This window comes from Microtus ochrogaster, unplaced genomic scaffold, assembly GCF_000317375.1.
Source record: "Microtus ochrogaster isolate Prairie Vole_2 unplaced genomic scaffold, MicOch1.0 UNK46, whole genome shotgun sequence".
NCBI lineage: Eukaryota > Metazoa > Chordata > Mammalia > Rodentia > Cricetidae > Microtus > Microtus ochrogaster.
In genome coordinates this window covers 928,125-941,403 of record NW_004949144.1, presented here as the reverse complement: position 1 = coordinate 941,403, position 13,279 = coordinate 928,125, and the positions used below count along the sequence as shown (strand labels likewise).

General features: G+C 34.9%; 1 protein-coding gene across 1 annotated transcript in view; it reads right to left on the bottom strand.

The window, feature by feature from the left end:
- Nucleotides 1-13,279, bottom strand: part of LOC102002541 (basic salivary proline-rich protein 1-like) — a 30,494-nt gene that overhangs the window by 5,385 nt on the left and 11,830 nt on the right. The window contains exons 4-5 of the mRNA XM_005369254.1: nucleotides 1,069-1,104; nucleotides 8-220 (exon numbers count right to left, since the gene is read on the bottom strand). Of these exons, the coding sequence (XP_005369311.1) occupies nucleotides 8-220; nucleotides 1,069-1,104 (249 nt within the window). The remainder of the gene's footprint in view (nucleotides 1-7; nucleotides 221-1,068; nucleotides 1,105-13,279) is intronic.

Here is a 13,279-nt window from a genome sequence, read left to right as displayed (position 1 = left end):
GGTGGGCCTTCTGGTTTTTCAGGTTTAGGAGGGCGGGGTTTCTTCTCATCTCCCTCCTGGGGTGGGCCATGTGGTTTTCCAGGTTTAGGAGGGCGAGGATGATGTGGTGGTTTCTCTGGTGGTTTTTCTTCTCCACTGTCATCCTCATCATCTCCAGCTTCATCACCTTCCTCAGCATTCTGAGGCTGTTCACTATTGCCCTGGCTCTTTTGCTCTTCCTCTGCAGAGACATAGATCCGTGTCGAAGGAACTTATATTCTCTTTCTGTCAGAATACCCTTCCTAAATATATGAGCCTGATTCTTTTTGAAATGTAATTCTTAAATATTTATCAATATAACTTTCTTATGGCTCAACTCTTCAGGCAAATATTTCTTCTTAAATTTGATCATTAAAGGTGATTTTACTTTTGTTACAATTCTCAGTCAGAAGTGACAAAACTGAAAGGATTGTTTTAATGATATTTAATGATATTTAATAATAGTTAGAATTAGGCAATGTAGCCTAAAGTGACAGCAATGCTCTATTCTTAAATGTACCATGTTGTTTTTGGTTCTATAACCAAGTGGAGAACAGAAAGAAGTATAGGAAAGAGACTAACAAATGTTTCATTCAGTTTTCCTGCAGTGCTTTTGTGGATGCACAGCTGAGTGAGAAAAATGAATTTTAAAAAGATGAGAGAGTCTGAGATCTGCGAAATTACATATCTATCTAGTGTGGAATTATATAATTATGAAAAGAATCAATGGGAAAAAGTTCTTTGACCAACTCATAGAATCATGGAAGATTTTAAATAAGGACATTCAATATGCTCATCATATGCAATTATTTCTTCCATCTGTGGAAGAGACAAAATGTTCCTGGTCTAAAACCTGGCTTCCTACTCTTCCAGTGTATTGCCATCTTCTAGGACCGAGAGACAACCCAGGGGAGCTTTCCTATATCTCTCAGGGTAAGCTGTCACATGTTAACTTCACAAAACAAAAAAAATTATGAGATTTTATAGAACTGAATAATTACAAAAGTAAATCATGCATAAATGGTTAATATAGGATGAATCTGGCCCTACCTAAGATCTCAGTAGTAGAGTCTTCATAGATGATCTCTAGAAAATAAGCACAAGAGTAGTGAAAATTTAGTTACAATATTTTTCAGCTGGGAATACAAATGGCTTTCAATAACATCTTTACATCAACTAAGAAGTATTTTATTCTTGGACCATACCGATGATACTGCTGACAGATTGGTTTCTTTGATCAGGAACAACGACTATTTTGTTTCTTAGTATCTCTGACAACCCTTATTGTTAGTCTTCATTTTAATATAGGAATTTCATTCTGACAGGTTTATATTATTTATGTTTTTCTTCATGACCTTCTTTTGCTATATGATACATATCTGCAGGTATTTCATACATGAAGTAAAAATAAACATTGCTGTAAATACTTTGTGAAGAAAATGAATATTTCATGTGGGTCATTAAAATAGGGAAGGAGTCCCAAGAAGATATCTCAGTGGGTAAAAGTTCTTGTCTGACGACTTGTACTAAGCTCCTGGAATCATATAGTAGAAATACAAATCTTGCTGACAATATTCTATCCTCTGACTGGAATGTGAAAAAATAGTCAATCTCTCTCTCTCTGTTTCTCTCTCTCTCTCTGTTTCTCTCTCTCTCTCTGTTTCTCTCTCTCTCTCTCTCTCTCTCTCTCTCTCTCTGTCTCTATTTCTATCTCCATGTGTCTGTCTGTTCGTCTCCCTCCTTATTTCTCTCACACATACAAGTACACATATACACAGACAATTCTGCATGCACACAATGCTCAAAAATTATACAGTTTCAAATTTATTACTTTATTCATTCTCTCAAAAGCATCAGTGACATACCTTTACTTCTTTCACTTTTCACTCTCCTCTGCACAGTCAGGTTACCATTATTGGGTATTGGCTTCTCATAACTCCTTGAGAACTGAGTTTCTTTCTGTCAACTGTATCATAATCCCATGCATCATGCCCCACCAAAAAGGTCTTTTCACAAATGCATTCATGTTATTTTGTTATAAAATAATTTCTTAAATTTTACCATAAGCAACATTTAAGATCCAGTGCAAAATGAAAATATAAAGATTCCAACATGTTTTGCTAATCCTTTTCTTCAGTTTTTTTATTCATCTTTTCACGTTTCTCCCAGCCCTGTATTTCAGTGTGTTGTCCAACTCCAATTTCACAGAACCAACGTCTACCCTACTTCATACCTGCATTTGCTCTCTGAGCTGAGCTCAGGGCCAACAAGGCTGCTGTAAGCAGGACCACCAGCATCTTGGAGGAGCCTCTGGAGTTGCTTCCAAGTCTGTGGTGGGAGAAGTAAGGCCAGAGTCTTTATAAGGAAGGTAGAACAAAGGCGCTTTTCAGGTCCTTACTGGTGACCTGACCTAACACTGCAGGATACATTGCATCCCTGACTTTTGTTTGGGACATTAGCCTAGCAGGATGCATGGGGAGTAGGTTGTCAATGTCTCTGTTCTCAATAATAAAATATGAAAGTTGGACAACAATGTTGATGTAACACAGCCAACATCCAGATATTAGAGGTAAAGTTCTGTGATTGTTCAAGCTCCAGGTGATATAACCATGACCCTGACTGTGTTAGTTGTAATTGAGATGGAATTTGCTTTTATACATACTCATGTATATTTTTGTTCCTATTCTTCCTGCCATTGAGGATAAAGATAGATTTTTGCCTACTTTTCAATTCAGTATTCATTTATGGTGTTACACCCATGTGTTATCGTGTATATAATACAGAGTTGACTGTTCTTTGTTTTTTTTTTTTTTTAAGTTCTACAGAGTTAGGACACCAAGCAGAGAAGCATAGTAAGAGACAAAGAAGAGTGAAAGCCTGTTTGGGCATAGAAAGGCGGTCCAGAATTCCCCAGATCTGGTTCAAATTAGAGAAGCTATGTTATCATAGACCTAGAAGACTTTATATAGTATTCTTCATGTTCCTCTGTGTTATAGAAAGAAAAGTAGCAATGGAGATTCCAAGTAACTGTAGGACAAGTAATCACAAAGATAGCTTCACTAGTCTTCATGAGCATAGTTTCACTTTTTTTTTTTTTTTTAGAAATTTTGATTAGCAGGTAACATGGTTTTGTGTAACACATATTAATCCCAGCACTTTTGTTCTGAGGCAATTGAATCTCTGTGAGTTCTTGAGCAGCCATGTTTATGAATGCGTTCTGGGACTTTTAAGCCTGGTACATGAAGAAACTTCATGTCAAAAAACCAAAGAAAGAACAAAATGCTTAGCAAATATTGTATTTAAATGGGTCTTCTAATGATACTATTTTGTTTTACTCTATGATCCTATTTTTTTTCTGTTGTGAGAGGTACAAAAGTACAAATATAATGGGCGGTCATTCATGTCTGAAACAATATCAGTCTTTCATAATTGCCTAGTTTTTGTATGGGTTTGGTAGAAATTTGAATACTATGTGGATTATGTAAAGCACAGAGGGCCACATGGATGTTAATTTAGATTATACTTCGTCCACATGAAATTTTCCTGTGATATGCATATCAATTTGCTTGATGCTCCATTTTAAAACATACGGAGATAGTCTCACAAAACAGAAATCACTGAATAATTGCTATAGATGATATGAAAATCTGTAATGAAAGCAGTTGTGGTTTTTTTTTGTATTTTTTTTTTACCAAGTAAGTTGATAATAGATGTATTCTGAATGTGCAGTGTGTTTGTATTTGGTAATTTTCTTGGGTTCTATAAAACTTGAGACACTCTCACAGAGCTCATGGAGTTGAAAGTTAAAGAGAGTTGAGTGTTGTGAATAATGCCCAGTGTATATTGACAGGATAGTTTTCCAGTGTCTGCAGATACAAGATGGGCAGGTTTTGCAGATGAGGGGTCCTGATCAGAGCTGCCCTTGGTGAACTTTTTTCTGGTCAGAGGAGGAGGAGGGGAGAAAGCTAGGTATACATGCTCCTGTGTGGGCAGCTGAGGCATTCGCTGTTCTGGCAGAACTCAGCTTTGTTCTTAGCTAGGTGGGTCATGGAATAAAGAAGTTGATTTTGTCAAATATCACACAACTTGAGCCCTTTTCTTGACCTTTTTCAGTGTCAGCAACTTGTGAAAGGGATTATGGTTTTAGGTTAGAAAAATATCACCTAGAAACTCAGCAGAAATAGTACAAACAGTTTGTGGAGCAGCTGAGGAGGAACACTGTCAGTCATTAGTTTTTAAGGTTGGCCAAGAAATACACAATATGCAACAGGCTCCTAAGAACTTGTAGTGGTTGAAACAGTTGAGGATTGGCTTTTTCATATTACACACCTATCCCTGTTCTGGTTACAATCATGGATAATTTAAATTCATCAAGTCAAAAAGATACTTCCATGTCCCATTTTTTACTGAACTACAGAAAATGCCCAAAATATGGAACCAGTACATTTGGAAGTTCCAGTTTTAACTTGTGTGGATTCTGCATTGAAGTTCATGTTTTGAGTCCAGTTTTTTTTTATCTGAATTTCACTCTCAACGTCTTCCTCTTTGTTCACATTATAAGCAATACTCATTGTTGTTTTCTCAAATCATGGTGACTGTGGTGACTGATGTCAAGTGGAATAGCCTCAGGGATTTAAATTGCATTTCTAAGAAAACTGTGAATGTTGAATATTTACAAAGTATTTATTAGCTGTCTTTAATTTTTCCTATTGTGGCATACCCACAATATGGGGTAGAGAAATGGCTTGGCTCACAAACAAGAATATTAAAAAAAATCCTTTTAATATTTTTTAACTTCTATGTATTGAGAGTTTTGTACATTCTGAATATTAGTCTCCTGTGTGATATACAGGTTGTAAGAGTTTTTATTTTCCCTCCTTATATTTTATTTTTCATGGTGGGACCCTTTAATTACATCTAATCACTTTTGTTAATTGGGATCTTCTGTTTTTACTCAAATCATTTTATGAAAGTTCTAGGTATATGCCTCAAGGTTCCCTGTAATTTTCTAAACAGTTTCATATTTTTCTCCATTCATTAAAATAGGTTAAATTAAAAGTGTTTTAAATTTGGAATGAGTTATTTTTAGGATAGATTGATATCTGTGTATTTTTCTACATGTGGAGTTTCAATTTTTCAAGAGGTATTTTATTTCTTCTGGCAATATTTTGCTTATTTGGTTTCCTAACCTTTTATTCAACCATGTATAAATCAAAATATTTATCATTTAGATATTATTTGAGTACAGTTAGACATTTTTTATTCATTCTCTAAAAATATAAAATAAACCTAATTTTCATTGAATAATCTAGAAGTAAAATAAGTATGTGAGAAGGCATGTGCTTATTTCCAAAATCTAATTAATATATTTTCAAAAAAGGATTTCACTGGATTTTACTCTGCAGATCTCACCGGCATCAGATTCGGAGTTCAGTTTAACCCTGTTCCTGGAATGTCGAGATTAAAGTCATTCACTGACATGTCTTGCTCTCTTTACAACTTATAATTTCACAAAAGAATCTCATTTGGCTTTCATGTCATAAAATTTCTCCTAGAACCAGGCTCCAATTACAGTGGTGGAATACTTTACTTTTACTTTTATATTTGCTGTATTTCCAAAGAGTGCTATATTTTACATATCAACCACAAATCATACTTTGCAACTCTAAAGAAAACTGAAATTTACTGCATCCCTGTATTTATTTCCATCTCCACATTTCCTTTTTATTTCTTGTTGTTTTAAGTTTACTTATTAACTTCTTACAAGATGAAAAAAATTCATTTGTCATTCTTATAGATATGTGGCCAGCTTACCAATTACATAATATTCGCTTATTTTTGTCACTTTTTGCATATGTAAAACAACCAAAATTGAGTTTATTGGAGACCATTGTTTGCTTTTCAATTTTTTCAAAATACAGAGCCTCTCCCTTATATCTTTATTTTTTTAAATATTTCATTTATTACGTATACAGTGTTCTACCTGCATGTATGCCTTCATGCAGGCATTATAGATGGTTCTGAATCATGATGTGGTTGCTGGGAATTGAACTCAGGACCTCTGGAAGAGCAGCCAGTGCTCTTAACCTCTGAGCCATTTCTCCAGCCCCTTTCTTATAACTTTTATGTGGTTCTGATGCTTTGGATTTTCTCTTTCTGTAAAAATTTTGTTTCTTTGAACAGCCTTTGACTTTTCCTCTTTGTTTTTATCCAACTGTACTTGGAATGCTTAAGAGTAATACTACTGCATTTGCCTTAGTCATTGAATAGTCTGAAAGTTTTTGATTTCCAGAAATATTTGCTGAAATTTCAATCCAATATAATTCTCTATGGAATTATATCTCTTGAGAATTAATTCTAGTTAGAGGAGGTCATACCAGCAAAGACCTTTTGTTGGCATAGTATCACAGGTGGCTCAGTAGTTAAGAGCAAGTTAAGATATAGCACAGAATCTGGGAATGGTCTTCAGAACACAATGGTGACTCACCATAGTTTTTAAACTCCTCTCTTCTCTTATTCTAGATTCTTGCTCTCTCAGAAACAGAGACAAAATGGAAATTGTTTTGCAACTATTATATTGACACACTTTAAGTATGGTTTTGATGGCATAATCCACTGGCATAAATTTCTAAAGAATACAGTTTGTGTGTTGTTATTTCGGGGCATAAGCTAGCTGGGCGCCCGGGAGCCGGGTGGCAGGAAGCAGCCTGCTGTCTCTTTTTACAAATATTGCCCAGACTTGGATAATTGAATTCACAGAAAGCCTGAGAAAACTTGGGAAAGAATAGAGTAAAGCATGTTTTCTTGGTAACAGCAATTTCTTGGTTCTGCTCTGCTTGCTAGAGGCAAGCAAGTGCTCTCTCTGAGAGAGGCTTCCTTACTCAGCTTTAGCTGCAAAACTTTGCAGCTATTTTAAGAGGTCCTGCCACAAAACACTTAAATGGTGTTGATGAAAAACTGAATGCATGCTTTTTGGTTTTCAGCCCTAGCAGGAAAAACGTTGTGCTGTTTTAAAATGCCGGCTTTCTGGGCTGTCCTGCAAGTGCAACCTCTCAGGCAGGAGGTCAGACTGAGTGTGGTCTGTGAGCAGAATGCTACAGCCTGCTTGCTGGCAGGGACCTTAAAATGCCACAGGGTTGTGGCAATAAAAATGGCTATAGCAGGTACCTCTGCCATGAGGCTGAAAAGCTAAAGAATGGGATGAATTCAGCCAGCAAAGCCACAGCTTTAATCCTACCTATATTTCTTGTTAAATTAAAGACATGTATGGTCAGAAAAAGAGAGATATACAGTAAAGAGAGATTCAAAGACAAAGAAAACCTCTAAATGGTTTGCAGTGTGTTAAAAAATATATGCAGGATAAAGGTTAAAGTTCTTAAAAGTATAAAAGAAAAAGAAAGAAATAGAGTAGTTTGGGTGTGGTGGTACACACCTTTAATCCCAACACTTGGGAGGCAGAGGCAGATTGACCCCTGAGACTTCAAGGGGCAGAGGTAGATTGACCTCTGTGACTTCAAGGTGTGTTAGCACAAGCCTTTTAATCCCAATGCCTGGGAGGTAGAGACAGCTGGATCTCTGCCAGTTCAAGGACAGCCTGGTCTACAGAGGTATGTCAGGACAAAGATATACAGAGAACCTGTCTCAAAAAATAAAAATAAAAGAAATAGAGGTTAAAGTAAAGCCACACAAAGATGGAAAATACACAGAGAATCTTGATACCATATGCTCTTATGCTCTGTTTGAATTGTTTGAATGCTGAGAAAAGAGCAACAGCTGCTAAAAGATATTTGTTTATAAATGCTGATGAACTAATCCAACATAGATATTTTGAAAATGCCTTGACTTCGAAATTTGGATCTAAGGACATGATGCTTTGGAAAGGAGTTTCTTATTTTCTTTTCACAGAGGGTGAGAGTCTGTGGATTCCTTCTATTCCAATATGGTATGATGGACCACGCCCTCCTGAAGGGTTGCTGTGAACACCTTCAGAAAATTGCTTCGCTCAACTGCCAACTGAGATGAAACTAGCACACAGGTTATACCATGAAAGACCTAAGCAACAGTGCCCTCATTCAGCAGGAAGCAGTTTGGAGAGAAATAACTGTGCCCATATTCCCAAATATTGTTTATAATGTCCTTTTACATTTAAAGTGGATGTGATATAGATATGAATAATTTACATTGATATAAATTTTGCTTCATTGATATAAATTTAAGGTCAATTTTGTTATATGTATATTTATTTCTGGTGCTAGTTTCATCAAAAGGGGGAGATGTAGGGATAGCCCAGCCCATTATGGGGCATGTTCACCTCAGGCTAATGTTTACATATAAATTTCGCGAGCGTGAGCCCCACCGGTCTCTTTTTTGTATTTCCTGCTCATCACTGGATCCCTGGTGTTGTAAGCTATCCCTTCATTAAAATTTGCTGTTTCATATTAAGCTAGCCTGGTTAATATGTCGTTTATACATAAGGAACTGACAGGCTAGAAGGCAGACAGGAAGTATAGACAATACAGCCAAACAGAGATTACTGGGAGGAAGAAGGACAGAATTAAAGAAGTCATTAGCGAACACAGAGAAATACAAGATGAACATACCATACTGAGAAAAGTTACCAAACCCCATAGCCAAACTTAGGTAAAAATATGGATTTATTGAAAATATTAGAATTAGCTAGTAAACAGCCTTAATTATTCCCAAGCATTTATAAATAATAATATGTCTTTGTGTCTGTTATTTGGAAACTGATGGACAGGAAGAGGAGTCTGCCTAAAATATGCCTTTGTTAGGCTCCTATATTCATTGGAGGTGATCCTGACACAAGGGACAGTTTTATACTTTAATAAGGAAAATGAAATCTGAGTGAGACAAGGAGCATGGGGATACCTAGGTAGATTTCTTCTCATTCTGTATTGTGGAACAAGTGCTTCTTGGGGGAAGGCGGTCTTTTTCTTGGTTTGGTGGATCTTAGAAAAGGACAGCAGACTCTATGAAATGATACAAACATTTGCCCTTTCCTTGAACCTCTTCAGTGTTGGCAATCTGTGAAACAGACCATTCTGTAACCTTCCCCAAAAAAGTCATCTATGAACTCATGAGGCATAATCAAAACATTTTATGGAACAACTCACAAAAAGACATTTAACAAAGGTGAGGTTAAATGATGGGCAGGATGCCCCAGGCTCTTAGTGACCTGGAGGTTGTTAGAGCCCTTAATTAATCCATGTCTGGAATGTATAACTTGGACTTAATAGTCTCCATAGAAAGCACAACTTCTACCTTCTACTTCCCACTACAATGTATACATTTTCTAAACTTCCACAACAATCATACACAGATTGAGAGAATAAATAATAAGGATTATATTTTAACATAGATTAATGTGTTACCACATATATTTTCTTCAGATTTCTACTTCTCTGGTTCCAGAAGAAAATCTGAGAGTTGTGTTCCCATGTAAAATCTGTTCTGCCCATATGTTCCTTAGGTCATTTAAGAACTCATGTGATAAATATCTTTTTTAAATTCTTTTTTTGTTTCTTTCTTTTTGGTTTTTTGAGGGATGAAAGATACATGAAATTATATCCTAGTAAAATGTGGTATACCAATAAGCCAGTTTACTCTTTTTCTTGGCACTTTTTTTTGATACTTCATTCCTTATCTTCAGACACCTTGATCGCTAAGTTGTCTTCAGATTCCTTAGTTGGATGCGTTCATTCTCCTGTAGAGTGTGAGTGAGAATCCATTCAGTTCTTTTTTTCAAATTGAAGTCTCTTGATTTGAGGATGTTTGCTGTTAATGTTTCCAAAAAAAATTACCACAAGCTCTTTCTCAATGTTCATTTTCTGTTCATAATGAGGAAATTTTATCGTTAGTAAAGGGTACCAAAATCCTGCTGATTTACAAAGTTTTAATTTTTCTTTCAGAATCAACTCACAAAAGTTTTCCTAATAAGTCTTTAATTTTTTACTTAATTCGTGCAGTAAATTTACAATTTTTAAGCTACTTACATTAGTACACATTTTGTATATTGATAGAAATTAAGGATACTTTTTAATACTGCATATGTTTCTATTTATGTTTAAGGTAATTTATATATTGATACAAATTCAATGTTATTATTGTTATACTTTATATATGTTTAGACTTCATTTTAATATTTTCTATATTGTTACAAATTTGAGGTTATTGTCCTTATACTGTTCATTTGCTTCTATTTTTTCATAAGATATGACCTATACAACTTATACAGCTTGCTCATTTATGCAATGTGAAGTTGCAGTCCTTAAACGTTATTTAGGATAATAAAGAAATCATATTAGCTAGGTTTTACAGGTATACAGACATATACTTCAGAAAGGTAGGCAATTCATACCCATCAAATATCTGTAGAACATGGTATTTGAAATGTTTTTAATAACACAGGTTTTTGTTGTCATGAGAATTATTTGCTCTTGACAGTACCAATCTAAATGTAAGGACATCTTACTTGATAATTTTTACTGTATGTAGTTTCAGGTTTGTTAAAGTTGGTAACTTTGTTTTCTTTTTTGCACAATTTTGGATAATAATTGTCCTTGTATATAATTTTACTATGTTAGAGTTAGAACATTTCTTCTTAACTAAAATGAAAGAGGATGTTACAGGAAGCCTGTCTGTGGTCCACTAGTTAATAAAGTGGAGTCTTTTGCTCCAAGAGGAAAGGTTTTCATTGAGAATGGACATGAAGAAGGCAGAGTCAGTTTCCAAGCCAGGAACAAATGATAGAGGGTATAAACGTTTACTTAGTGACTTAGTTCAGGTTCCCCCTTTGTTCTTTCAATTTCTTTATGGGTTTTGCTTGATAATAAATGGTAAACAAATCATTTAACATTCTCTTAATCAAAAAATTATTTATTTATGGAAACTAATTCTTTAAGAAAAAGGAATAAAGTAAATGGTTATTTTGAATGAGCTTCGTGTTTAAGAAATTGATCTACATATTTTCCTAATAACTCTTTTGACAGGTTTGGCATGCAAAGGTGTGCTTATGAAAATGCCAAGTGTATTATACAAACACAGCTTTAAGATATCATTACAAGATTCAGCTACTATTCTTACATGCCAGGAAATACTTCAGGCTCTCTATCTGACGTTTGGGGATGACAGATGATATTTCCTTCAGGAACATCACCTTAATAACCTAGGTGTATAATATATTTTCCAGAAATTCAACAAATATACTTTAATCAGTAGATAGGAAAAGCATATTTTTCATCAACATCTTGATGCTATTTGAAGTCAATACTGTATCATGAGGTCTTAGAAACTGAGCAATATGATCCAATTATGACACAATTTCTATATGTATTTGTGTAGGCATAAAATATTCTATTTAGAAGGGCTGATATGTAAAGTTAATATTTCATTGGGGCTGCAGAGATGGATCAGTAGTTAAGACTACTTGTTTCCCTTTCAGAGGATCTGGGTTTGGGTCTCATCAACCATATAGTAACTAACAACAACTTATATTTCTTAATCCAGATATTCTATTCTCTCTGCCATAGGCACTACATGCCTGTAATACATAGTCACACATACAGGCAAAACCAACCCATTTACACAAAATGAAATAAATAAATCTTGTTAAATGTTAGACCTAATGAGTGCTGACCTTATTGGATCATGTTGTGTATTATAAAAGGGCCACATGACACAACATGTACCCCTAAATTCTCTTTCTCACAGGAACTTGATCACATAACAAGACATTGACAAGGACATGCTGTCAGATTTTTACTCTTAAATGGACTTCAGAGAAAATGGATACTTATTTGATCTTTTTATCTGTTAAAAACCACAAAGTCAGGTTGGACTATAATCTGTGTAAATACATAGTTTTTTTTTTTTGAAGTTTAAGTAACATGTGTCAGGTAAAATGAAGTATTTATATATGTGCTGGAGTGTGAGTCCAGGGTTCAAGCATGTCTAAAATACTATACTACAGAGATGTAAGACAGCTTTGAAGCTATATTTTTAGGCTAAATGTTGCCAAGGATGAGGTATTTGTTTAATTCCAGAACAACAGTCTTCTAGTAATATTCCCACATGCTTCATAGTTGGAAAGATATAGATAGGAATATTGATATAGATATGAAGGTAGACATGAAGAAAGGATTTTGGCTGTGTGCAGAGATTTCGGGAAAATGGTGAGGAAACTCAGGAATGAATACAATAAATGCATATATATGTGAAATTGTCAAAGTATAATTAAATAAAAGATAAATGAATTGAAATAAACAATGATAATAAGATATTAAAAATGACATAAGAAATAAATTTTCTTCCCTGTATTGAGGCTTTTCAGCTGTTTTTGGCTTTGTAGGTATTTGTCTGAAAACTGCCTAATAAAACTATTTTGCCACTTGAGTAAACTCTGAAGGTTTTATTGACAAATTGTCATATTTTATTGGAGTTTTCATGATTTTTTTAACCTCTCTCATGCATCCAACTCCAAACTATGGCTTTCAGCTTAGTTTCATAGATTACAGAGTTTCTTGGAACATAGCAAAAAAATTATATTCTCTTCTTATAAAAGGAGATACTATAGCTATTAGGGTTGGTGATAATGTTGGTTTAGACATACAAAGCCTGTTAATGAGTAAGCAGAGGACTCTTCAGGAACAGAAAGATGTTTGATGAATCATTTAGACTACTGACAGTTGTGAAAATTCATGGTTTCATTATGACATGCAGCTTTGTGTATATTGTAGATGAATGTGGTTAGCCTTGTCTATGAATATACATATAAATCTTACCCTATCTTTTCATATCATTTATACTGCTCATTGTCCTATTAGATTCATGGCCATCCAAAGAATTATGTCTATAAATGTTTAAGTGTCAAAATTTCAGAATGACACCAAATTGTCATTTTTATGAATCTCCAATTGTGCTATTTCCATGAACTCTAGTTTTCATAAAGAATTGTGTGAAAGGTGGAAAAGAAGAATATGATCTAGGTAAAATATTAAAATTTGAATAGAGCATTCAAAAACAGCAAGTTAAGAGTCTGATGGCGGATCAAATTAATTCAGGCCAATTGGTATAATATAAAACCAACTTTAATATAAGGGAGCACTCACGCAACCGAAGTTCCAGCGATGCCCAGAAATAGGAGCCAGGAAGAAGGGGTCACCAGCGTTTGTGCACACCAATTTATAGAGATTTTCCCGAGGCCGTCCCGCCCCCAAAGGGCGGGCTCTCTCTACATCTCCCC